The sequence below is a fragment of the Myodes glareolus genome, chromosome 3 (genome assembly GCF_982192425.1).
Source record: "Myodes glareolus chromosome 3, mMyoGla1.1, whole genome shotgun sequence".
In the NCBI taxonomy this organism is placed as follows: domain Eukaryota; kingdom Metazoa; phylum Chordata; class Mammalia; order Rodentia; family Cricetidae; genus Myodes; species Myodes glareolus.
Genome location: NC_142028.1, coordinates 58,500,487 through 58,526,611, shown reverse-complemented (window position 1 = coordinate 58,526,611; position 26,125 = coordinate 58,500,487). Strand labels below are relative to the sequence as shown.

The following is a 26,125-nucleotide window of genomic DNA, read 5'->3' as shown; positions in this document are numbered from 1 at the left end:
CACAGAGGTGAAAGGTAATTTCCTATTGCTGGAGACATTATGCACTTCGGACACAGGGCCCAGCATCCCCTGAGCTGGAACTGACCTGAATGCTTTCTCCCCAAGGACTCGCTCATGGTACCAGAAGGTACCACACAAGCTTCCGAAGGAGGGACCCAACCAATAGTCATATCCAGCTATGGTGCCTATGAACCATGACAAGGACCAGCACAGCACAATAACCTAAGAGTGCAGTAGAGATGTGCAGGCCTGGGTGGAAAGCAAGAGCTCTCTGATTGGTCTTGACACCTGCTTAACAAGGGAGTCGTGGCTAGCACCCAGGGATGGTGAAGTCATGTGTCTTGGAGGAGAACCTACAACCACCACTTTATTGATTCAACACAATCCCTCACAACATTCTAAATACTCGTCCTTACACCCAAAGAGAGGTAAAGGCCTCACTCATCAGGGATCCTCTTTGCAACAGAGTGATGTCATTACAGAAAGCCCCAAGCAACCAAAATGCAGCGTTGTAGAGCCCAGTCCCAATGAATACATCTACAAAACATTCCCTCACCTAAGGCTCAGGGAACATTGTAGATGAGGGATGGAAAGACAATAAGAACCAGAGGACCAGAGAGTTGGCGGTGAGACTGTGTCTCCAAGGAATGTCAAAAGCCACATCCATAAAATCTCATTAACATGACTACCCAAGCATGAACTGAACAAAGATGCCAACACCAGACATATCAGAGTGGATGGGGCAAGACCACGGAACCTCAGCCTTAGCTGGTTATGCAATACCAAAAGGTGAGCCCTAAAAGCAGACAGACAAGTAACATTATACAGACTGAGCAAGTTATATTTATACATGTAACAATAATTAATGACAAAAGAGGCCATGAACTTGAAAGAGAGCAAGGAGGAGTGTATGGGAGGTGTGGTGGTTTGAAAGAAAATGGCCTGTTGTGGGATATTTAATGGCACTGTGAGATTTGGAGACTGTGTTAAGAAAATTAACTTTGGATCAGGGGGTGGAATCAGTTACTAGTTGACAGGAACTAGCCATAGAGAGGATGGAGAAGCCAGGAATACCGATAGAGAGACTCAGAGGAAAGAGTAGAAAGGGACTTAGAGATTCAGTCTTTTTTTTTTTTTTTTTTGGTTTGGGATGGGTGGAGAGATGCTCTCTTGTCAGGGTTCTGGCTAAAACGAAGGTTGCTTCTTGACTTCTCAGATCTGTCAGGTTTTCATCCCAATATCTGACTCCTGAATCTTTACTGGTAAATAGAACAACTCAGATGAAAACAATGGCACCCAAAAGAAGTGGCATTAATGGGAGGTGTGGCCTTGTTGAAGTAAGTGTAGTTTTGTTGGAGGAAGTGTGTCACTGTGGAGGTGGGCTTTAAGGGTTCATGTATGCTCAAGCCACACCCAATGAGACAGATGTAGGACTCTCAGCTTCAGCACCATGTCTGCCTGCACACCACCATGTCATACCATGATGATCATGGACTAAAACTATGAAGTGGAAGCCACCACAATTAAGTGTTCTTGCTTTAGCAGAGTTGCCATGGTCATGGTGTCTCTTCACAGTAATAGAAACCCTAAAATAAAGGGTAGGGAGAGAGGAAAGGGATGGGAGAAATGATAAAATTATATTATAATCTCAGAAATATAGGAAAAAAACCCTAGAGACATTTGTATTTGAACGTTAATCAAGAGTTCAGAAGCCAGGAGAACCATCCATGGTTTGGATGTGGTCACAATATTTATTTATAATATGTTTCACATATATTAACAATAGAAGATGACACTTGTTCATATAAGGCATATACCATGCTCTGGTATTTATTTCTGTGGAGCTGGAGAATACTGTCAGGGTTTTCCTAGTCTCTTTGGTCTCGGAAAGCTTGAGCAGGCTTTCTCAAGCCAAATGTCTTGTGAGCACTGCTTCAGCACCTCCATTTCTGAAAGAAGTAGCACAAGGCGGACTGGCAGAAGCGCAGAAAGACTTGGGCATCTTATATGCCAGTTCATTTCCCACCCTGACGCTGAAGACCACAGGAAACCCAGCAGGGTATTAGGCTCCCAGCCTGCAGGGAAGTCATCTCATTGGCCAAAGTTTTCATGCAGAAGGTGGTTGATCTCCACGGCTCAGAATCTGCTCCTGTCGCTCTCTGAGTGTGCTCAGGGGTGCTGAAGGCCGTCAGTAGGCCGAGGGGCGGGAAGGCTACGATCCTGCTGTTTAGCTTTTGTCTCGATGCTGGTAAACTTGGGTGTCTTTGAGGATATCTTGACAAAACAGCAGGAGATCCCCCCCTTTCCCAATGTCACGCTGTAATGAAGCTTTCGGTGAACCCTCCCAGTGATGGCGAGGAGTCCAGGGCACCATGGACTGGAGTAAAGCATATTCCCAACAGCAGCAGGAAGGAATGAGTTCGGCTACTATCCCAAACTGGCAGTTTTCTAAAAATAAGTATAAACAGTGGATCTTACCCAAGCCAAGTCATTTTATCCCTTGGGAATTGTTTTTCTATTACTCCCTTTTAGTAAGTGTTTTTTTTTTAACTCTGAAGATTACTTTAAAAACATACAATATTAGCACCAAGGCAGCATATTTCTCCCAGAGATCACATGAAACGGAATAGATACTATAATTAGTAGTTGGTACAATCTGTGATGTTGCGAACTCACTTATTGGCTAATGAAACGTTCCCACAATTGCCAAAAATACCCTTATTCGACTCACATAGCACCTCGATGACAGTTAGGTTGTTACAAAAATAATTACAATTCTCAAAAGGTAACAGTAAAACACATTTTCAGGTAAGAAGTAAACAACAGTGTACCGTGATAATGAAGGGTCACCTTGTCATATACTACATAGAATGTAGAGTACGTAAAATGCAGTGGTATGACTGCAAGGGAGGACATCATGCACAGGCAGTCGCAATAAAATCATTTTACGTACAAAAATATTACATCACAATAAATAATTTCAAACATAAATATTAAACTTTACATCATTATGGTATTCCACGGGTTGAGTATCCCTCACTGAAATGCTTGAGACCATCAGTGTATATGTCAGACATTTCGAAGACTTGGGGATGTTTTCATATACAAAATGGGAGATCTTAGGGATAGGACTCAAATCTGAATATGGTATTCACTTATACTTCTTTCTTTTAAATGGAGTTGGGGTTTACTAGGAGATTTTTAGTACAGATTTTAAGCAATAGGGTACTCAGGAAGAGCGCAATGCAGGCCCAAGAATGTGGGATATGGGCTTCATTGGTGTTTCCTATGCACCTTTACATACATGACAGAAATGTAATTTTGTATGGCACTTCAACAAACTTTGTGTATGAAACAAAGTTTCATAGCATGAAATTTTCCATTTGAGGTCTCTTGCTGGTATTCAAAAGATTTCAGAATTCAGACTTTAAATTTTTGGATAAGGGATGCTCAACCTGTATATATATATATATATTTATATATATTTATATATATGCATATGTACATACATATACACACATACACACACACACACACACACACACACACACACACACACACACACACAGAGACAGGTCTGTATGCACGCACACAGATGCACCCAAATTTAAGGTGGAGGTATTGAATTACTATCCTTCATCCATTCCATAATGGCTTCCTCTTCAGAGCCCCTGAAAGAAACAAGCCAAGAGTTACAAACTTTCTACACCAAAGACTGGAGGTCCAGAGAAGGCGAATCAGGTACTTTCACATGCAGAATTATAAAGCGTCGCTTAGGATCTTCTCCACATTAGAAAGTGAATTCCTATTTATTTGGTCATCTCTTTACTTCTTTTTCATAAGCAACACAGAAGTGGGCTGGAGAGGTAGCTCCGTAGTGGGGTGTCTGTCTAGTAGTGTGAGGTCCTGGGTTTGACCTCCAGAACCACAAAAGGAGAGCTGTGGTGATATTTTGTTTGTGATCTAACAAAGCTTGCCTGAAGATCAGAGTGCGGAGCTAGCCAACAGTTAGCCATAGAGGCCTGGCAGTGGTGGCACACACCTTTAATCCCAGCACTCGGGTGACAGGCCGAAGGATCTCTGTAAATTCAAAGCCACCCTGGGCTACATGAAAGGGATTTAGTCTAAAAGAGAAACAGCCAGGTGATGGTGACTCACACCTTTAATCCCAGTATTGGGGAGTCACACACCTTTAATCCCTGTACTAGAAAGATGGAGACAGGAAGGGACATGGCTGGGTGGAGAGAAGAATATAAGGCAGGAGGAGACAGGAGCTTGTGGCATTCAGTCTGAAAATTCTCGGAGACAGGATCTTGCCCCTTCAGTCTGAGAATTTGGTAGAGGTAAAAAGAACATTGGTGACTAACTGATCCGTTTCTCTGATCTCTCAGCTTTTACCCTAATATCTGACTCCGGGTTTTTATTAAGACCAACTAGAATTCGTGCAACAGAGAGCAGGCAAGTGGTGTATTGAGGAGAAGCACTTGCTGGAAGAGGAGAGCTGACCCCTGTGAGTTGGTCCATAGGCATGTGACAGTATGTGCACGCCCCAACACACACACACATAAATAAATGTAATTTTAAAAAAAGGAAAAAAAGAATAATTACAAAACAATAAGAGAGAAAAAAGTTCAGCGCCTAGAAATCTCATCTGTGATAATATTCAAATGTTATGACATTTCCTTCTAGTCTTCTTACATACATGTAAATTTACACATGTAAATTTTGTACATATGTACTCATATTTCACGACAGATAACATATACAGGAAAAGCAGATATAAGACACATATGAAAATGGGGTCTCTAGCATATATAAGTTTGGTTTTGTGTATTTCCACCCCATCTCGCCTTATTGAATCCTAAGTCTCTTCGCTGCCCCACCGCTGTCCAGTGTGTGTGTGTGTGTGTGTGTGTGTGTGTGTGTGTGTGTTATTCTCCAGCCCAGTCTGTCCTAGAACTCACACGCTGTTCTTTTGTCCATTGTGTTTGTTCTAAGGGTCAAGCCCTGTACCTTGTTCATGTTGGGAAAGTGTTTTACCACTGTGGTGTGGGAGAATTGTCTGTATTCTGTCAATCATATTTTAATAAAACGCTGATTGGCCAGGCAGGCAGTATAGGCAGGAAAGCCAGACAGGAAGTAGGGGTGGAACAAAGAGCCTGGGAGTATTCTGGAAAGCAGGAAGCTCCCTCAGCCACTCCTGCGCAGATCACTGAAGAAGCAACATGTAAGCTGTCACACTGAGAAAGGTACTGAGCCGTGTGGCTAATGTAGATAAGGATAATGGGGTAACATAAGTTATAAGGACTAATAAGAAGCCTGACCTAATGGGCCAATCAGTTTATAATCTTAAGGAGTCTGTGTGATTTCTTTGGGGTATGCTGGCTGTCGGGTACCAGGCGGGAACAGATATCCCAACAAGCCGGCCCTCATGTTACACCACTGAACTATCGTTCCAGGCCAAACCTCTTTTTGCTCTTAGAAGTGATCCTCTTCCAAATGAAGCTGTCAGTCACCTGCCTCCCGGTAGGTACATCAGGCTCCAGATGCGCTACTTCAGAACTGACTATGTGATCCCACCAGAGGTGAGGAGAGGTGCTATTTCTTTATTTACTTATTTACTATTTTCCACGTGGGCGTTTTGCCTGCCTGCATGTCTGTGTGCCCTATGTGTGCCTGGTGCCCTTGGTGGCCAGAAGGAAGTATATGATTTCTAGAACTGCCATGTTGGTGCTGGGAACTGAACAAAGGTCATCTGGGAAAACAGCCAGTGCTCTTAACCACTGAGATACCTCTCCAGCCCGAGGAGAGCTATGTGGCATAATGGTTGTGGATGGCATTTAGTTTAATCAGGAGTTATAATGATGACGTAATCTTAGCAAGGGATTACTAAGTAATCCATTACTTAGTAATGGGAGTGGGAAAGACAACATGTTGAGAAAGAAGAAACACAAGGTGCTCACTGCCTGTCGATGGAGAGGACAACACTGTGGAGCCCTATACAGCTGTGCCTGAAGAGGGCATGGCGCACAGGCATCTCAGTGAGCGCATTTTCTTTGCCTTTTGCAACACAAATGATATGAATTTAAGGTTGCAATTCTGCCCAGATGTGATGATTTACACCTGCAGTCCCAGCATTTGGGAGAGAGAGCCATAAAGACCCTGCGTTTGGGGCTAACTTGGGCTAATAAGCAAGAGCCTGATCTACAAAGACATAAAAAGAATACTTTCAATACTGATGTTGACCGAAACATTTGTCAGAGAGCAACTCATGTGTTGGAGCAGGAATGAGCAATGGGGTGGGGGGAGGACTGAATGGGCCACTGGAAGTTACAGGGAAGGTGCCAGAAGGTCACACGGGTTGGATGACCTGCGCCTTGTAGCTGAAGGAATCAGGATAATGAAAAGTGGGCAGTGTAGTCTTTTGCCCAGCAGAGGGAGCACTTGTTGGCCTATGAGTCTCCTGCGGATTTTGATGAAATAGAGATTCTGATTTCTTGTATAGGGTGTGTGTGTGCAGGGGAGGGGACATTAAGATCCGCATTTACAACAAGATCTAGATGACACCGAGCTGCTGCCACTGTGAGTGGCAAATCTGCCATGACTGAGAGCAATGCTGTTGGTGTGAGCGCTCACTGAGGCTGCAAGGGAAGGTCGCTGTGACCTTGAGAAAACCAATGGCTGTGGGTCTCAGCTTCTTCGGCAAAATAAGGACAGGAGCTCTACCTCACGATGTCCTTGTGAGGATTCAATGAAACCATGCCTGGTAAGCTGCTCAGCACAGTGGAGCCCAGCGAATACAGATGCTACTGTGACTATTATATTCTTGCAGGGCTTTTCTCAGCCCCCTGCATCACAATTTTTAATATTCAAAACCTAGATCTCTGGATCTACCAGAGACCTTAGGAAGTGAGGGTCCTGGAGGTGAAGGCTAGCGGGCAGGTTTTCAACAGGCAATACAGAGGAACTAATGTCTGAGGCCTGAGACTTGGGTTCAAGAGTGAGGGAGAGATGCCTCAGGCACAGAAAGTCAGATAAGGAAGAATGTTATTATTGGGTCAGCTTCTTGTTCGACAGTAGCCCTGTCTGGAGGAAAGGACACTCACTCTTATCTGCTCATCATTAAGCTACAGAGTCAGATGAAGGGGGGGGGGCACTTACCTTAGTTATGAAACCCGCACTTCCAGGCCAGTGCCCGAGGATGGAGTGCACTTCCCACAGTAACCGCCACATTTCCCTACAACCCGGGTACCATCCTGCAAAAACACACATCACCTTAGATGACTTGTGAGGTTAGAGATTTCGGGGACTTGTAACTGGTTTTGAGGGAAATGAATCCCTGTACCCATAATAAGTGTTGAAATGAAACTCATCACACCCAAACTGGTCTAATTGCATAGGCCGGCAGACGAGGCTCACCGATTAAATCCAGACACCTACCGTTTGGCTGTGGTTGACCTATAAGCTAGAGTGGTTTTTACCTTCCTGGTTTGTCTGAAACAAAGCAAGGGTTTTGCTATGTATCCCAGGCTGACCTCAGCTTCCCAGAGTTTGAGATTAAAGGTATACATCTCCATGCCTGGCTAGTTTTGACTTTACTATGTAGTCGAGAAAAATCAAACCTAGACTAGTATATCCTGACATCTGAAAATTCAAATTCTGGCACGGTCAGCATCATTTATGTGCCTGCCGCCTATAGCTGCTTTCACGCTGTCATAAGAGAAAAGAGTAGTTTGTCGCTCCGTGCTGCTGCCCAATACACCGTGAATCCCAGCCGCGCAACTCAGCTCTTGCGAGGCTGAGGTGTATCGAGAAATCATAACATTTTCATACTACAGTTGCAAGGGCGAATCTTCACTGTCAGCTTGTCTGGGTTTTAGAGTCACCTAGAAAGGCAATTCTGGACGTGGTCCAGAGGAGGGTAGCAGCACTCTACATACTGGCTCAGAGCTTAGACTGAACCAAAGCCCGGAAGAACCAGAAAGCATGAAGTGTTCCCCATCCATCTTTTGGCTTTCTGACCGTGGATGCTATGTGGTTGCTGTCCTGCTCCTGCTACCATGCTTTCTCACCATGATGGCCTGCACCCTGAGACCAAGGAGGAGGAAACCCATCCTCCTTCCGGTTGCTTCTGCTGTGTATTTTGTCACAGCAATGGGACAAGTGACTAACATGCCACCAGCCTGCCTCACCGTGATAATCAAGAAAAAGATGAGAACAGTGGGTTTTCAATGTTCTGCTTTTAATACACAGGGGCGCGTGAGTGTTCTGGGACCAAGTTTAGGTGGCAGATGACTGCATTTATCACGTTGTGGCAGCACATGGGTGTTTAAGGAAGAAAACATACACTGATATCACCGCACTGAGCACTTGTTACAATGTTTCCAACGTTGGAGGAAGCAGTGGTCAGAATGTGGAAAATTTAAGATAGGCTATCAACACTGCATACTTGGTTCACAACCATGGAAAGTGAGAATAAGTACATTCCATGTGGCTCAACTATTAGCAAAATAACAAAAATAATTTACCCACTGAGTTCATTATGTTTGGTTTAACAGCAAGAACCGAAGAAGCAGTTTGAGAGGAAATGAACAGGCCTGAGAAAATCAGCCCCTTGGCAAGCAGAAGGGGTTCTTGCGAGTCCTTGGGAATGGGAGGCAGGGCAGCAGTCAGTTAAGAGAAAGGCAGATAGATCACTTTGTCTAGTTTTCCTCTGGCTCGATGAGTCAACAGATCTTACTGTTTATTTGAGGAGGCAACACTCGTTCTGCGGAAACTGGACGCCTGTACACTGCCTCTGCTGAACAGACTCCAAGAGGCTGAGAGAGAACCAGAGCAGAGGGACTGAACCGCTCACGGAGATGTTCTATCAGTTACTTTTCTCACCGACAGAAGCCCTCACAAAAGCAGCTTAAGGGAGGAGAATGGGTTTATTTTGGGCTGCAGTTTGAGAGTCACATGGGGGAAGGCAGGGGTAGCTGGAGGGTGAGCAGCTGGTCACATCACTGCATCCATCCTCACCACCCAGTTCTAGGATTAGCTTTGGTGAGACCTAGAGCCTAAACACTCGACTCATCCCGTTGTGCGGGAGTGTAAGGACTTAGCATCAGTCAATATTTTGAGTAAGTTTTGTGAAGTCAGAGATGAGAATAAAAGCTGTTCCCTGTCATTACAAGTGAACCTTTAGTGGCTTTGAACATTAGCTTTGCCACCAAGTCTGTAATAGTCCTTAAGAAACTTACCCTATAGCCGAGGAAAATGACCCTTACAGGAAAAACTTATACTATGTTAAAGTAATGTTGCTTACATAATAAGTGATGTTAAGCATTCTTCCTCGACCATCACCAGTTATAATAAGGAGCTGCATGCATCTCTATCCCGCACACACTCACCGTGATTGTGTTTCCTGAGCACAAACTGCAGACCCTACAGTGTGGTCTGGACTTTAATGTGAGGAGAAAAGAACCTTCATATTTCAAAATCCATTTAACTAGGTTATTTAACAAGAAGCTTCCATGTAATTTTCAGCTGCAAATGATTCCTTGAAAAAGCAGGTATCATGGTGCTAGAGAGATGGCTCAGCAGTTAAGAATGCTCACTGCTCCTGAAGAGAACCCAGACTTGGTTCCCAGCACCCACGCCAGGCAGCTCACACTGCCTCTAACTTCAGCTCCAAGGACCCTGACGCCTGTGAGCCTCCTGGGGTACCTACACACATCTGGTGAGTACTGCTCAGGTAGGCAGGAGTACATATATAAACAAATCAACACACGTTTTACACTAGCCAACATCAAAAGAAAACTCTGGGAAAATTGTATCAAGACCGGCCAAACATGAGCATGCTTGATTAAAATTGGATAGTTGTGAACAGGTAACAGGTAATTGTGTTTGGCAACATCTGTTTACATAAAAAGGCATTTAGCAACATGAAACAAAACTTCATTTTCGTCATCACCAGTGATCAAATGTTTACCATAAATCTTGATAATAGAAAACATTAGTGAGACCAAATGCTTTCTTGCTCCAATATTGGAGAAATTCCTCCCTTAGTAGATTTGTGTTAAAAAACGCTACTCAGTTATTAGTATATTTAGGATTCAACCAGTAACATTTTAAAAAAGATTTGTGAATGCGTGTGCACATAAGCACATACATCTGAGAGACCAGAAGAGGGCAGATGCCCTGGGACTGGAGTCAGAGATGGTGACTCCCCCCCCCGCCACCCCCCCCCCCCCCGTGTGTTCTAGGAATGAAACCTGGGTCCTCTGCAAGAGCAATAAGCGCTCTAGTCACTGCGCCATCTCTCCGGCCCCACTAATAACATCTCTGTGCATGTCTGTACTCTCTTGATATATATACATACGCTGTGGGACAATGGTCTTTTATCCTGTCACTTGTATTATTTTTAATAAAATGCTGATTGGCCCCACTAATAACATCTTTGTGCATGTCTGTACTCTCTTGATATATATACATACGCTGTGGGACAATGGTCTTTTATCCTGTCACTTGTATTATTTTTAATAAAATGCTGATTGGCCAGTAGTCAGGCAGGAAGTATAGGCAGGGGGACCAGGCAGGAAGCAGAGGTGAGGCAGCGAGAATGCTGGGAAGAGGGAAGAACAGACTGCAGTTATGACCCAGACACAGAAGAAGTAAGATGTGACTGCTTTGTTGAATAAGGTACCGAGCCACGTGGCTAACATAGACAAGAATAATGGGCTAATATAAGTTATAAGAGTTAATAAGAGGGCTGGAGAGATGACTCAGCAGTTAAGGGCATTGCCTGCTCTTCCAAAGGTCCTGAATTCAATTCCCAGCAACCACATGGTGGCTCACAACCATCTGTAATGAGGTCTGGTGGCCTCTTCTGACCTGAAGGCATACACACAGACAGAATATTGTATACATAATAAATAAATAAATATTTTAAAAAAAGAGTTAATAAGAAGCCTGAGCTAATGGGCCAATCAGTTTATAACGAATGTAGACCTCTGTGTGATTTCTTTGGGACTTAACGACTGTGGGAACCGGGCAGGACAGAAACCTCAGACAACATACATATATTACATAATATAACTAATCCTGCCATTTGGCTGAAAAACCCTCAGTCTTTTCTATCCGACCCTTTACTGAAAAGGGCTGCTGATCCCTGGTCTAAGTCCCTCGTAGTCAGTGCTGGGACCCAGGCACAGTCATCACGTGCCACTCCGCCACACACCCAGTTCTGACATTACACGCCCTTGCTCCACAGGATCTTTGCACAGGCCATTCTCCGTTGGCTGAGATGCTCTTTTGTGCTTCCTATACATCTCACCAACCCTGCTAAACTCATCAGAGCTCAGTTCAAAGGCAGCTTCCTCTGGGACGTGGTCTTGGCTCAGTTGTCCACTGCCAGTTCTCTGCAACCGAATCATTTTCTTTAACTTTTTCTTCATGCTAGAATGTAAGCCCCATGATGTAAAAGTGGCATCTTGCTGAAACTGGAAGTGTCTAAGACCAAGGGCTGTGTCAGGCTAACAGTGATGCCAATCGCACATTTATCAAATGGATGAGATGAATGATGGAAGAAACAAAGCCAGATTCTCCTTTGTGTTGTAAAAGTCTTGTTAATTAGCTTCACTAAGGCTTTCCCACATTGAAAACATCCCCTGCTCCGGTGCAGTGCCGTACCCTGCTCTGCATTGACCACACCACGTGAGCCCTGTAAACCACGCCTTCTCCATGATGGGAGAATGATCTACACACACTTTTCCCTCATGTCTGTGGGCTCCATTCCCAGAACTGGGGCAAGGGTCATAAAGACCAGCTTCCTATAGAACAGTTGGGATGTCTCCTGCAAAAAATGGGCCATCTCGGTTTTGTTTTGTTTCTTTTTCTTTCTTTTTTTTTTTTAAGGGAGGAAAGGAGGAATCCTGGAAGAGAGACCAAGAAAGAAAAACACTGCCAATTTAACAACAAAATGAGAGAACAACATGCTTTCTCTCTTTTAAGATTTTTCATACATTTGACTTTGGGTGTGCCTGATATGGGAAGAGATTCCTGTCACTCCTCTGGTGCTGGCTCCTGACTGCTAGGTCTGGAAGTAGTCCCTGCAGCCGCTGGCTCTCCAGTCAGGAGCTGTAAGCAGAACGAGGGCTGGTGACCGTCAGGACATCTAGGACCATCTTTAGTATCCTCAAAGCTAAGCTGAGCCAGACTCTCCCAGTCCATCATGGGAGGAGGCTCTGGAACTCAGGTCTGCGGCTGACATGGTTTCTTTACTGATGCATGGGTTGCTTTGGTTTGGTTGCAGGGTTTGAGATTACCGATGCATTGCCAATTTGTTTTGGTTGTAGGACTTGGGATCAGCCTCTTTAAAGAAGCCCTGGAAGCCGCGGGTTCCTGGAACATCTGTTAAATGGGCAAACTGGTCTCTCCTCATACTTTTCTATAGTGAAATAACACATATCAGCCAATGGTACAGGGTTCATCCTAACCTGTGTGCTTAACAAATTGCTATCAGAGATACTTGTGAGTATATCTGTGTACCATGTTATCTGTGTCCGATCATGGAGGCACTTGTGTGTGTATCTGTGCACATGTGGTTTGTGTATATGTGTGGAACCTGGGGCCACCCTTGGGTATTGTTCCACACTTGCTGAAATAGGGTCTCTTACCTGCCTGGCACTCACCAAATAGGCTACGGCTGGCCAGTGAGGCCCAGGGATCCGCCCATCTCAGTGCTGGGATTGTAAGTGTGAGCTGTCACACCCAGCCAGCTACTTTATGTGGGTTCCTGGGATTGAGCATAGTGCTTTGTTGACTATATCTCTATGTCCTTACAAATTAATTTTGTGAGAACCTCCATCCTAGCCTGTCTTCACTGGCAGAAAAGATCTAAGCAGTAATACATTGAAAAGAAAATAAAGTTGCTATTGGCTTTATGGTAGTCACACTATCTCCTCCAATGAGACTCTGCTAAATGAGGCAAAACAGATCGAAGTTGAGCTAAGCTGAGCTGTCTATGATGATACCAATCTCAGAGGATGCAGAAGATGCTGCTAGCACGTCAGCATCCCTGCAGTTGCCAGACTGAAAACAAAGCAAAATAAAATTGCGCAGTAAGAAAACATGGCTGCCATGGAGACAGTTTCTTTCAGAGAAAAAAGGCGCTAGAAGCCCTCACTGACATGTAATGAAACTCTGGTTTGTATTTCTTTATTACAGTCTAATTCTCTTTTAAATAAATATTTTGTTAAGGATTGCTCCAGCTGCTGCATATAAATGAGGAAAATGACTCAGTGCCTCACCAGGCACAGCCTGTACTTGCAGTTTTCACTAGCTCTTTAAGTTTCTCAGGGGATGGGATTTTGGGACTCTGGTGTCTGTGGTTTAGTAAGGGGTCTATCTTTGATGGAAGTATTGCTCATTTGCCTGTCTTTAGTGGAAGAGGAAGGAGGCTCAGGCTTGTTAAGAAAAACCATAGAGATATTAACAAAGACATAATTTTAGGACTTCAAATGAAATGCTAGGGTTAAGATGACATACAAAATGAACTTTTTCTGAAACTTCCTACAAAACGCAGCACATGCATTTTCTCCCAAACACAGTCCTCAGACAACTATGTACATACAAAGAGACACAGAAACACTGTATGGTTTCCGTAGAAACATGCAGCCTAAAATGTACATGCATAGAAAATGTGAATCTACAGAACTAGACTTTGTAGGTCTGTGGAATGCTTTGGAGACTTGGTAACTAGTGGGTTTCCACAAGGTGGAGGGCAATCCATACACATACACTGGATTCCACTATACCATGGACACACATGTGCAAACATGTATGTTCATTTCTTAATTCTGTTATTGCAAAGGAATTCAGAGCCTGTTTGCTCCACACAATATAACTTTCCTTACGTTATAAAGCAATTATTGTATTTACAATCCTTTCTGTAGTACAAGGAATCCCTGAAAGAGGGCAGTCCCAGAGAACAGGCTCCCTGCACCTTAAATATCCCCAAGCACATAAGGAAGGCAGGGACACCCTGAGCACCAATATCAACCAGACAGAAGAGGGCGCCCTTCCAGCTGCCTGGTCCTAAAGACCCTGGTCCTGAAGATCTTGGCAGTCCTGAAGATGGCCAGCGGGGCTACAGCAGAACTATAAACAGGTCTGAAGAGACCTTTCATGTCATGAGCACATTTGGAGCTGAGGGGACCAGAATGTTCCTGGAGCTCGAGCTCAGAATGTGGCCTTTGTCCATCATCCCTCACCTCTGAGCCATGGTCTTGCTTCTGTCCACTTAGCCCTTATGCAGGGATCTAAGCTGAGTTAGTGAGAGCTATCAGACCCTCCAAACAAGCACTGGCCTGGAAATCCGATGTGGGGTGTGGACAGCTCCCCCAGGTTCAACCTGCAGCAGGCAGCCTCAGTCAGCTTCTGCAAAGGGACAGTAAGCCACAGGCTGCAAAGATGCCGCAGCATCAGCTGCTGTTACTTATAACATTGTCTGCCCTGATTTCACAAGAACCCAAGAATCCAATGTTGAGCACCCACACTGCATGTGTGGGGACCTCCTATATGGATGGAGGGCCTATAGTACACAGCCAATGGCTGCAGTGCCGCCGGTTAGACAGAGTCCACTATGGAGGATCATCAGGTATGTATCTCTTTGCCAACCTGACACCTGAAAAGGTGACCGTCCTCACTTGCTGTCCCACTTAAGTTGGGAGGGTCCAGAATCAACCTGTAAGTTTCCAAACAAAGCGCAGCTCTGGAAGGCCTGGACCTGTCAGGGTTTCTCTTTTATCTGCAGTCAACTGTGCCTTGAACATACTACATAGAAATTCCAAGAAGAAACAATTCCTAAGTTTTAAAATCCATGCCGCTCTTTCCTTTCTGCCACCGCCATACCATCTAGACTGAGGAAGACCCGGAGCCAAGGCCACACTGGCAAACATCAAACATCGGAGCAAAGGCCACATTGGCAAACATCAAACATCGCAATCATCCAGGAGGACGCGGGAATGTTGGAGGCGCGCATCATCCAGGTTACTTCGGGAAAGTTGGTATGAAGCATTACCACTTAAAGAGGAACCAGGGCTTCTACCCAACTGTCACCCTGGATAAACTGTGGACGCTGGTCAGTGAGCAGACCCAGGTTAATGCTGCCAAGAACAAGACTGGAGTTGTACCCATTATTGATTTCCTGTGATTGGGCCACTACAAAGTTCTGGGGAAGGGAAAGCTACCTAAGCAGTTTGCCATCGTGAAAGCCAAATCTTTCAGCAGAAGCGCTGAAGAGAAGATTAAGGGTGTTGGAGGTGCCTGGGTTCTCCGCTCAGGGAGGCCAACTAAATGCTAACATTTTCAAAAAAAAAATCCATGCTGCTCTGAATATGACGAAACTTCTTACTATCACTCTCTACCCCACTTGGTCCAGCGTATCCACGGCATACACGCTCCTGCTCCTCAGAGACTAAGAGCATCCCGCTAGTCCATCAATTGCTCTGCTATCACGGTTTGCGGTCAAGGAACTCTGACATAGCCTGACACTTCGTCACAGCTCCTGCACATTCACGTCATCTCGTAGGGATCCCATGTCATACCGTCACATGATGAGGGGAGCACAGGGTGTTTTACAGCAAATAGTCACACGTCTCTGCTTAGAATACACTGCCACAATTGCTTTTATTTTATTAGAAGTTCATCTCTTACTGAGCCCTATTTGTAAATTAAGCCATCATAGGCATGAACAGACAGAGGAAAACCAGTAAAGTTAGAGTTTGGTACTTCCTGAGATCTCAGGCTTCTTCTGAGAGCCATCCAAGCACAAGAGGGGACCACTGCATCTGAATGATAAGAATGATCTATAATGTCAGTTATAGAGCATGTGCTAAGCCCTACATCTGATCCCAGTACCAAGAACAGGGGGCAAAAGAAAAGGAAAAAACGGGGGAGGGGGTTGACTGTGGTTTATCAAGCCCTGTGGGTGACACTGATTCTTCTGTAGGACTCAGCTTCAAATAATGGCACAATGGCTTCTTGCCAATATTTAACCATTCTCACTAAAATCTAATGTTCCTATAACCGTCACAATTTTGTTTTAATTTAAAAATATCTATTTAGTCAGGCAGTGGTGGTGCACACCTTTAACATTAGCAATTGGGAGGCAGAGGGAGGCGGATCTCTGTGAGTTCAAGGCCAGCCTAGTCGACAGAGCTAGTTCCAGGACAGCTAGGGCTATTCAGAGAAACCCTGTCTTGAAAAACCAAGAAAAAGAAATACTATTTAATATTTATATACACTTATACTATGTTCTGATCAAACCTACCCCATTTATTCCCTTTCAATCTCTTCCTAATCCCTCTACCACACTGCCCTCCCAACTTTGTTGTCTCCCTCTGTTTCCTAAAACCCACTGAGTCTGTTGGCAGCTGCCTGTATATGTGTGGCTATGGGACTGTCTGCTGGGACATAGGTAGCCTCTCAGGGCTGCATCCCTGCAGAAAACCGATTCTTCCCCAACAACCATCAACTACCAGTAGCATCTCAGGCTGGGGTGGGTCTTCATGAGCCCCTCCTCCCTCCATGCTGGATTTTGGGCTGTTGTGATCCTGTGCATGTGCTACGCATATGGCCACAGCCACTGTGAGTTCGCGGAGAGCAACTCAGACACAGTTGCTGCAGAAGTCCACACCTTCTGGCTCTTACAATGCTTCCACTTGCTTCTCTGTGATGATCTCTGAGTCTAGGAGGCAGGAGGTGCTCTTCAGGAAGAGCTGTATCTTTTCCCAACCACGGTTCTGAAAGTCCGTTTCCACGGATCACCCCTAGGGGGTGCTGCTCTAAAGCTAAACCAGCAGCTCTGCTCTAGACTGCCGGGGGGGGGGGGGGGGGGGGGGGGGGGGGAGGGGGAGGGAGAGAGTGAGAGAGAGAGAGAGAGAGAGAGAGAGAGAGAGAGAGAGAGAGAGAGAGAGAGAGAGAGAGAGAGAGACAGAGAGACAGAGAGAGAGAGAGGCTGACAGAAAGAAAAGCCTGCTGACGTCAGTTTGCTTGAGCTCCAGGAACTCACACTAAATTCTCAGAGGGTGGGAAACAACCTTGCAGTACTCGTCATGTCCATAAGATGGCACCAGAGCCTTTAGTTATTTTTAGTTACTGGCTGAACTTTCAGTATTTAAATAGTCTAGCAGAATTGTAATTATGTATATTATATATGTCATATATATAATACAACATGTATTACAAAGATGATTTCACTTAACCACATTTAAAACAGTTAAAGTTTTGAATTTTGGTCATTGAAACATTGCACAAGTCAAAAAAACCCAGCATAATGAAACATACTAATTTTATTTCTTGTGAAAAAATAAATCTATAGATCTGGGGTCATGGGGGAATGGTAGGGAGAAAATATTGTAATATCGGTGTGCAGTCAAAGGTCACTGTGCCATTTCAACTGAGGGGGGAAGGCAGTACTTGTGATTAAATCATGAGCAATCAATGCGGCCATTGAGTCGGATTTGTGATCCCTTACTAGCTTGGTGGCAAACTCAGGACTTGAGATGCAGATAGAACTCCAGAAGTTTAAAAAGGGCTCAGGAAATGCATTTTCCTGAGAAAGTCGGAATGGGGCCTCCCCCATCCTGGGGCTTTGGGGCACAACAGGCTTCATCCTTTGCTTCTAACCCCGAGGGAGCACACTTGAATTTGGGGCCGCCAAATTTAGCAAAAGAAAACACAGACACCACCAGTCAAATATGAATTTATATAAGCAACATATTACCTTACCTTAAGAGTAGCTGTAGTAGTGGGGGTTTAGAGACAGAGTCTGGTTATGTAGCCCAGGCAGGCCTTAAACTGAAGACACCCCTAGCTCTGCCTCCCCAGTTGCCTTGAAGCTCTAACTAGGTACTGTGGCTCACCTGGCCGCATTATTCTGGACTCAGATCTGCTTTCCTCACCTGCTTCCTTTTTCTTATCGACTCAACTCAGGCACAACGGAACAGGAGTGGGGAAACTGTCCTCTGTCTCCAGGGGACTCTCGCACTGGTCTGAGAACTTGGTGGAAGGGCTGTAAGGGATGGGGGAGTTTCTGCCCCTCTATCTCTTAGAATCACCGTGGAGACAGAGACCCAGAGGTTTAGAGAGGAACCAGCCTGTACCTTTAAACTTCCCCGATGGCTCCACTGCACACAGGATGGGGGATTTTCTGGCTGTGCTGTGCTTGTCAACCACTTGGGGCTCATTTAGTTACAGGACTGGGCCCAGCCGACCAGAGTCCCAGGGCCTGCGTTCCAGCATGCTCCGGTGTTGCTGACAGGCCATGTGCGCTGGGTGCGGGGTGGCCCCAAAGTGGATTATCGTAGAAACCAGGTGTATCCCTAGCTTCCCAGACACTATCACCCCATAAACTCTTCCTGTTGGGCTTGCAATTGCTTTTGAGCGGAACAAAGCAAAACACCGTTTTCCTAGGCTCACACAGGTGAGGGTTCACACCTTTGACTAGTAAAGATGTTTGAGCTGTGTGTATTCTAGGGCCTCCTGCCTCTTGTTTGATTAGGTAGTCCTCCCAGGTGCCCGGACAGCTTAGCATTTACTAGGTGGGAAAAGTTCCAACCAGGCGCAATGAGACTCCCTTGGGTCTCTATTTACATTCTAAATTTTCTCTCTGGCACTTCTGGGGGAGGAAAGGTTTGAAGAGTGGGAAAAGACACTGGCTCCTATATTACACAGCCACCATATTCATAAGATGAAAGCAAGGGCCATCCCCCATCCCCCAAGCAATATGTAGCCTTACCGGAGACTTCTTGATGTCCGAAACAGCATAATTCCCTTGGGACGTCCATCTGGCAGACTCGGTTAAAGACAGGCCGGTCCCATAAAGGTTGATGCTAAAGCGCCCCTGGAACACATGGCCAACACAGAAGACTTTCAGCCCAGGAGACATACCAAATGAAGCAAAGCTTTAGATGCGACACATGTAAAGGCACGTTGGTAAGGAGAAGGGTGTTAATTAATTGTGATGGCCACTAATTGTTGAAGGTATCTTGTTCCACTATCAGAGCCACACACTTTACATTCATGATTTCTAGGTAAAGATTCTGTTTACAGATTGTGAAACCCAGGACTGCAGGCGATTAACTCCCTCCAGGACACAGTAAACGCCCAGGTCATCTCTTACTGACTTCTAAATCCTCTCTCACAGCTTCCTCCAGTCGGCCTCCGTAGCACAGCAACCCTCCCTGATGTTGCTCACAATTATCAGATTCCTTCACGACCAAAATGCCACAGTGTAATTTTTCTAACAAGGTCTAGCTGCCAAAATTTCCTGGGCTTCCAGTTCCCCAGGGCGAAGAGCAAGCACACTGTGTACCAAGCACTGCTGGATGTTGAGTTCAAAGCAGAGGCTCGTTCCCCATAGCAGCCAGAAGAGGGCGCGCTTGGCCTGCTGAAGAAGCTTCCATCCCCACCCTCTCTAGCCCTTCCTGTCCCTGTCCCCCAGCCTTGCGCCTGGGACAGATTTCCCAAAGGCCCCCAGGGTGTGTGGTCTGGGCGATTTGATATTTATCTCTCAGGAACCAGTGCAATGTCTTTGTCTCTCCTCTCTTTCCAAACCATCTCCATCACTGGCGATTTCCGAGCTGAGAAAGTTCTGTTTGAACATGAACACGCTCTCAGAATTACTTTCTCCTCCAAACTGAGAACCCACAGCTATGTCAAAAGTTAAAGCAAAGAGAGGATGAGAGGTGCCACTCAGAACCAAGCCCTGGTAAGAAAGAGTTAATTCCTTCAGCAGTTTTAGATCCCAGGGAGATATCCCAGCCTCTCAAGACCTCTGCTGGTCCACATATAAAATGAAAAGTAAGGCTCACATCTGCCTTATTCACTGTAGTGAGGAATACATTAATTAGCCACACATAAACTGGGTGTGGCGGCCCCTGTCTGTGATCCCAGTGCTCAGGAGACCAAGACCGGAGCACGGCAGTCAGATCCAGGCCGTCTGCATTACCTAGGGAAATCTGCCAGAAATTAAAAAAAATAAAACTCTAGGCTAAACAAATAATAAAATCCCATGTGTTTGATACTTAGTAGAAATACTGGAATCTATAACCAAATTCGAGTATTGTTTCTGCATTTTCTAATTGTTTCATCATAGATTCTTGTTTTCTGTGCCCAGTCTAATGATCGTTACTCAGGGGAGGGGTTCAGTAGCACTTTGTCTGTTTATACCAGTGATCAGCAGGGAATGACTGACAGCTGATCAATTTCCCAGCAGACAGCACATCCTAAGTCTGCCACCGAAAAAAACTCCAGGACGAGGTGTGGCTCTGGGTTCTTCTTCCCACTAGTTCCTTAAATAGGTACACCTAAGACTTGCGAGCCCGGCTGGAGCTGAGGTGTAGGCACATGACGTGGGAAAGGGGGTTTCTGTCCATGGGGTGACCAGCCAGTGGTCACAATGGGGGTGAGACGTCTTCAGAGGAAATGTGGCCATGTCTGCAGACAGTGTGAGACATCCCAGCTGGTAGCAGGGGAGGAGGATGTGCGACAGGTGGACATTAAAGACTCCACAGTGTTATGGTTAATTGTCACTTTAAGAGACAAGCCACGCCCACTTCCGGTGACCCCTGCCCTCCTCTTGCCATCTTGATTCTCACTGTTCCCAGTTGGCTTACGCTCGCTCCCTCTCTCCTGTACCCTTCTCTGTCTCTCTCTACTCTTCTTCTCTTTCTTCCCCTCTCCCTCTAAGTAATAAATATCCGATTCTATTCTGTACGATGTGTCTGTCCATGTAACTTCTACCCGCCGCCTGCTCACACCCCTGGGCTCGCTGGGACCAGCCCACCCGCCATGTGTCTCCCCGCCTAGGACCAGCCACCCCTGGGGACTGGCAGCCGTCTCTGTCTGGGAATGGCTGCTCTGTGGGCCTGCTGCCTGCTGCGGCCGAGGATCTTGCAGCATTTTTAACACACAGGACTGCCTGTAACAGGACAGCCCTGGTCTCCCACAGAGCGTTACCCAGGGCTGGTCCTCAAGGTCCAACGTGTTGAGAGTGAGAAAACTTGGGGGTAAAGATGGAATTGTTCCACAGCACCCCCTCCTGCATCTCCTTCAGTAGACTGTAAGCAAGGGGCTTACTGCCCCAGCCCATCCATCAAAGGGGCTAGTCAGACCCAATCTCTATAAAGGAGGTTATGGGATGAACCTGTGCTCCCCACATTGCACCTAGCTCCTTCCCTGGCAGAGCGTAGAAGATGTTACTAGATATTTTTAATGACTACACTCTGTAGGTGTTAGAAGTCTTTCACTGAATGGCCTCAGCCTAGGCGTTTGTGAATACGCTTGGGCTGGGATTTTCACACCAGCTTTCACACACAGCTTTCTGTTGTTGGTTTTTTTTGTCTTGTTTTTATTCCTAATTAAAAAAAATAAACAGCAACAACAACAGAAAAAAAAAACAGAATACTTTGGAGAGAAAGTATCCTTGTGTGGCCCAGGCTGCCTGGAACTCAGTGCCGGCCTGCTTTGGCCTCCAGAGTATCAAGAGTGCTGATGTGTAGACTGCCATGCCCAGATCCCCCTGGTCACTACCTCATGGCCACTGCTACTCAGAGGGGCAGGACCCACCAGACATGGTGTCCCACATCACACAGTGACCCCCTCCCACCTGCCCCCCTACCCCCATTCCCTCTGTCTTGCTGCATGCCTAAAAAAATCAATACCCGGTCTGCTTTGGCACTGCCCTTCTCAGAGGTAGATGCCGCCAGTTTAGCTCCTGTTCTCACAGTGCCCCTAACATTCTGGGCCTTCTGTGACTGAGCATGCTCCCTGTAATCTTTTAGGTCCATACTCTCAGCAGGGGGACACATTTGAAGGCAACAGCAGGTCCTCTTCCTCATTCTCCGGAATTTTCTGGTTGAAGGGCTTGCATGTTCCATAAACATTCTAGCTGACTGGTACTCTAAAAACTAAGTACCCCAGAGAAGAAGAGATCTCATGGTCTTCCTGTCTCTGTTGTGGGATGTATTTGCACCTAGGGTCCTGTCTTTGGTACCTAAAAGACTTGTAACTACTGATTCTTGATTTAGGAGGGAGAGAAATGAAGAGTTACACAGATGCCACAGTTAATCATGGGCCACAGCAGAGAGAGATTCAGATGACTTGAAATCAAATCCAGCCTGCCCCGAGACATTTGTGCGTATGCTATGACAACGTTAGAATTCCATCCCAAGGAGAAGGAAGGAAGACTGACACCCTGTGCTAATGTCTCAAGAATGGTAAGCACAATGCTGAAATACAGAAAATTCTTAATAAAGGTGAGTGATTGATTTCAGTGTCATAGGAAACAATACTGAGTTTATCTTGATCAGGATAAAAACATCATATTCTAGCCATCTATTGAGGCACCCAGTCAGGCTGCCTATAAACCTTTCCATGGAATATTGAATTGAAAAAAAAAAAACCCAGAAAAACTCAGGTTTTCCCTAAGTACAGTCAGTGCTCAAAGAACTTTTAAGGAGCCCTGAAGGGACCCAGGCTGACGGAAAACAGCAATCCTCTCCCAGGCAGAGAGCTTTCTTACTTAACAATCGCTTCTTGCTTCTTACCAGAGTTCAGTCAATGAGCTCACGGCTCTGAGTTATTAAAATAAATAAAACAAATTACCCTTCATTTACTGAAGAATGAACTTCTCAAAGGATATGCCCATAGAAAGGAGAAAATCCTGAGGCAGTTGAAAAGGACAGGGCAGGGTCAGCCTCTTAGCCACTGAGATGCAAGCCGCACTGACGGGATGCTTGGAGTTATCCACTCTCTAAAGAAGCTGCACTGCAAATGTTTAGAACTCCGTGGTGATGGAGGAAAGTCCCCTTTAACCATTGTGTCCTTTGCTGCTTTTCTCTCTGCTACAGGTGCCCCTGTGGTGCCTCTAAAATGCCTCCTGATGTCCTAGAGCTTGAGGCTCACAAAACACTTTGTTTCCTTAGAAGAAAGTTCAGGTGAGTTGGAATGAATCTGTGGTTGGGGACAAATGCACCCATCCTTCAGAGGTAAGATCTGGGACTCGGAATGCATCTTTCAATCCCAGTGCCCACACTTCTGAGCACTCACAAGTGGGCAGTTCCTAGCGCAATCAAAGGGCAGCTTTGTAAAGACCTCACAGGAACCGAAGGAAACAGCGAGCTATGTGCTCCTGTCTGGAAGAGGAGTCTTCATGTTTGCCCTACGCCCCAAGTGCTGAAGCTTCTTGCAAAAGCTACTGGCCATTTTGCAAAAATTAGTCCAGGCTGATTAACACTTGAAAATGAAGCATTTCCCCCAAAGGCTTGGAGAGGCAAGAAGCCCATGACTGTAGAATGGGCAGGAAGAGGTGAAGACGCTTAGCTTGCATTTCTGGTACAAACTCTACAAATTTCATCCATCTGGAGTAGAACTAACAGATGGAATCAGGGCCTCCAGAGCCCCAAGCCCCAGGCAAAGGGGAGTTTTAGAATATCATATCATGGTTGATTGTGAGTTTCCAATAACAAAGATGTGGTCTGTCTCAGAGCAAATGTAAAAGCAGTGGCGACTCATTTGCTGCTCTAGAGGCCTGGCATTGTTGGAGCCAGAGGATGCCCGTGTGTGCCTCATGAATCTCGAGACCTCTGATCCAATATTTATCTATTTAAAAATCATAAAACACCCCACGATACTTTAAAAAGAAATCTCCTTCCAGACTGTTTCTCCACCAATACACATTTTAAAAAGCACAGGGGAGAGGGAAGAGTTGGAAGGATGTAAACACAGTACTCATGAAATACTCAAAATATTAATTTAAGAGAAAACGGGCTGGTGGTGTAGCTCAGCTGTGCAGCAGGTGTTTAGCATGCAAGAGGCCTTGGGTTTAATTCCAAGTACTACAACACACACTACTACACACACCACAAATATACCCCACATACATATACACACACCCCACACACACATCACAAATATACCCCACATATACACACATACCACACACATACCACACATACACACCACAAACATATTCCACATACATACACACACCACACACTCCCACACCACAAACATACCCCACATACATACATACACACACACCACACACACCATAAACATACATACACACACCACAAACATATCCCACATACATACACACATACCACACATCACATACCCCGACACCATAACATACCCCACATAGATACACACACACCATACACCCCCCCACATCACAAATATACCCCACATACATACACACACTACACACACATCACAAATATACCACACACACATACACACATGCCACACATACACATCGCAAACATACCCCACATACATACATACACACACAGCACACACACACACATTCCTCCACACCACAAATATACCCCATATACATACACACACACACCACACACAAACATACCCCCCACATACACACATACTACACATACACCACACATACCACAAACACACCCCACATACATACACATATATCATACATACATACACACTACACCACAAACATAACCTACATACACACACACCACACACACACCGCACAACATACCCCACATACATATACACATACCACACATATATACCATATATATATATATATATACCCACACAGCACACACATACATCACACACATCTCACATACATACACATACACCACCATTCTACAACACATAAGTACACACCACACACACCCACACATCGTGCATACCCATACATCACACACATATACCTATACACACCACACACACAGTACACAACCATATACATACATATCACACACACCACACACATAACACAACAATACCACACACACAACATACATACAACACACACACAATACCAACCCACATACATACACACACCACACACACACACACGTCAAACACATACCCCACAACATATCCTACATATACACACACACCACACATCCACATCCACACACCACACACATAATACCACATACATGACACACATAAACCACACACACATACACAATACACACATAATGCACATATGCACCCTGAAAAACAACCCAAAACACACAGATGGGGTCATGGTACATACTATAATTTTGACACCGGTTTCTCTTCAGTTACTTCATGTACGTTTTTCTATAGTTTGTAATACTCAGAATTTATAAAGACAATTGGGTATGCTAAGACTCACTTATGATCTTCTTCTCCTCCTCTTGTCTTGGTTTGCCTGGGTAGGTGTTGGGATTGAATCTGTGTTCTTGTGTATGAATGCTGGTTGCCAAGCTGACTTGTGACCCATTTTGTAGCCCACGTAGACTTTCAGCTTCCAAACCTCCTGCCTTACCCTCCCAAAGATCTGAGCTCTCAGGCCTGTACCACCAGGCTCAGCTTTATGTTGATTTTTTTATTTTTCTGAGTCAATTCTGTGCGTCTTTTCCCATTTAGTGACATACTGCTGGTGAGTGTTTAAATCAGTCACGGGGAGAATATTTATACCATAGAAACTGGAAAATGCTACAAAGCATGAATTTTATGGGAAGTCCATCAGTGAGCATTAACCAACATTCTACTGACTGCAGTATTCATTTATTGAGCCATAATTTACCGGACCAAGTCTTTGCCATCCTACGTCTGATTTGCTCATAAGTCTTGACCATGACACCTGATGCATCTTGCTGGATGCAGAAGTCATGCCTATAGCTGTGACCATTTCTTAAAAATCAAGGTCCTGGGTTAGACTCCAAAGTATTTGTGGGGTCCTTGACGCCATGCAGCCTGACGCCCCATGATCAGCTACACAGATTCTAGCTATAGGAACGCACGGACAGAGCGGCCTCTGAAGCAGGGCGAACAGACAGTTCCCGGGATGGGGGAAGGCTTGCGGACATACCTGTGGGCATTTGGCAGCGCTGTAACAGTCCCCAGCAGTGGCAAAAGGGACAGGATGTCCTTCACTTGTCCTTGCAAACTCTAAGTCAGTGGCTGTGGGGTTGGGGAAGGGTTAAAGAAAGAGAAATAAAGGCAGGGAGAGAAGTAAGGAGGGGACAGGATAATAATAAGGAGATGGGAGAAGGAGAAAGAAGGAAGAAGAGGAGGAGGAGGAAGGGATGGGAGAGAAGAAATAACTCAAATCATT

General features: G+C 45.4%; 1 protein-coding gene across 4 annotated transcripts in view; it reads right to left on the bottom strand.

Moving 5' to 3' along the window:
• Nucleotides 1–1,731: 1,731 nt before the first annotated feature.
• The window catches only part of Adamts9 (ADAM metallopeptidase with thrombospondin type 1 motif 9), a 166,882-nt gene continuing 142,488 nt past the window's right edge, over nt 1,732–26,125 (bottom strand). For all 4 annotated transcript variants that reach the window (XM_087904481.1, XM_087904483.1, XM_087904482.1 and 1 more), the window contains 4 exons: nt 25,880–25,971; nt 18,785–18,889; nt 7,162–7,256; nt 1,732–3,671 (listed from right to left, as the gene is read on the bottom strand). In XM_087904481.1, the coding sequence (XP_087760607.1) occupies nt 7,167–7,256; nt 18,785–18,889; nt 25,880–25,971 (287 nt within the window). In that variant the 3' untranslated portion in view covers nt 1,732–3,671; nt 7,162–7,166. The remainder of the gene's footprint in view (nt 3,672–7,161; nt 7,257–18,784; nt 18,890–25,879; nt 25,972–26,125) is intronic.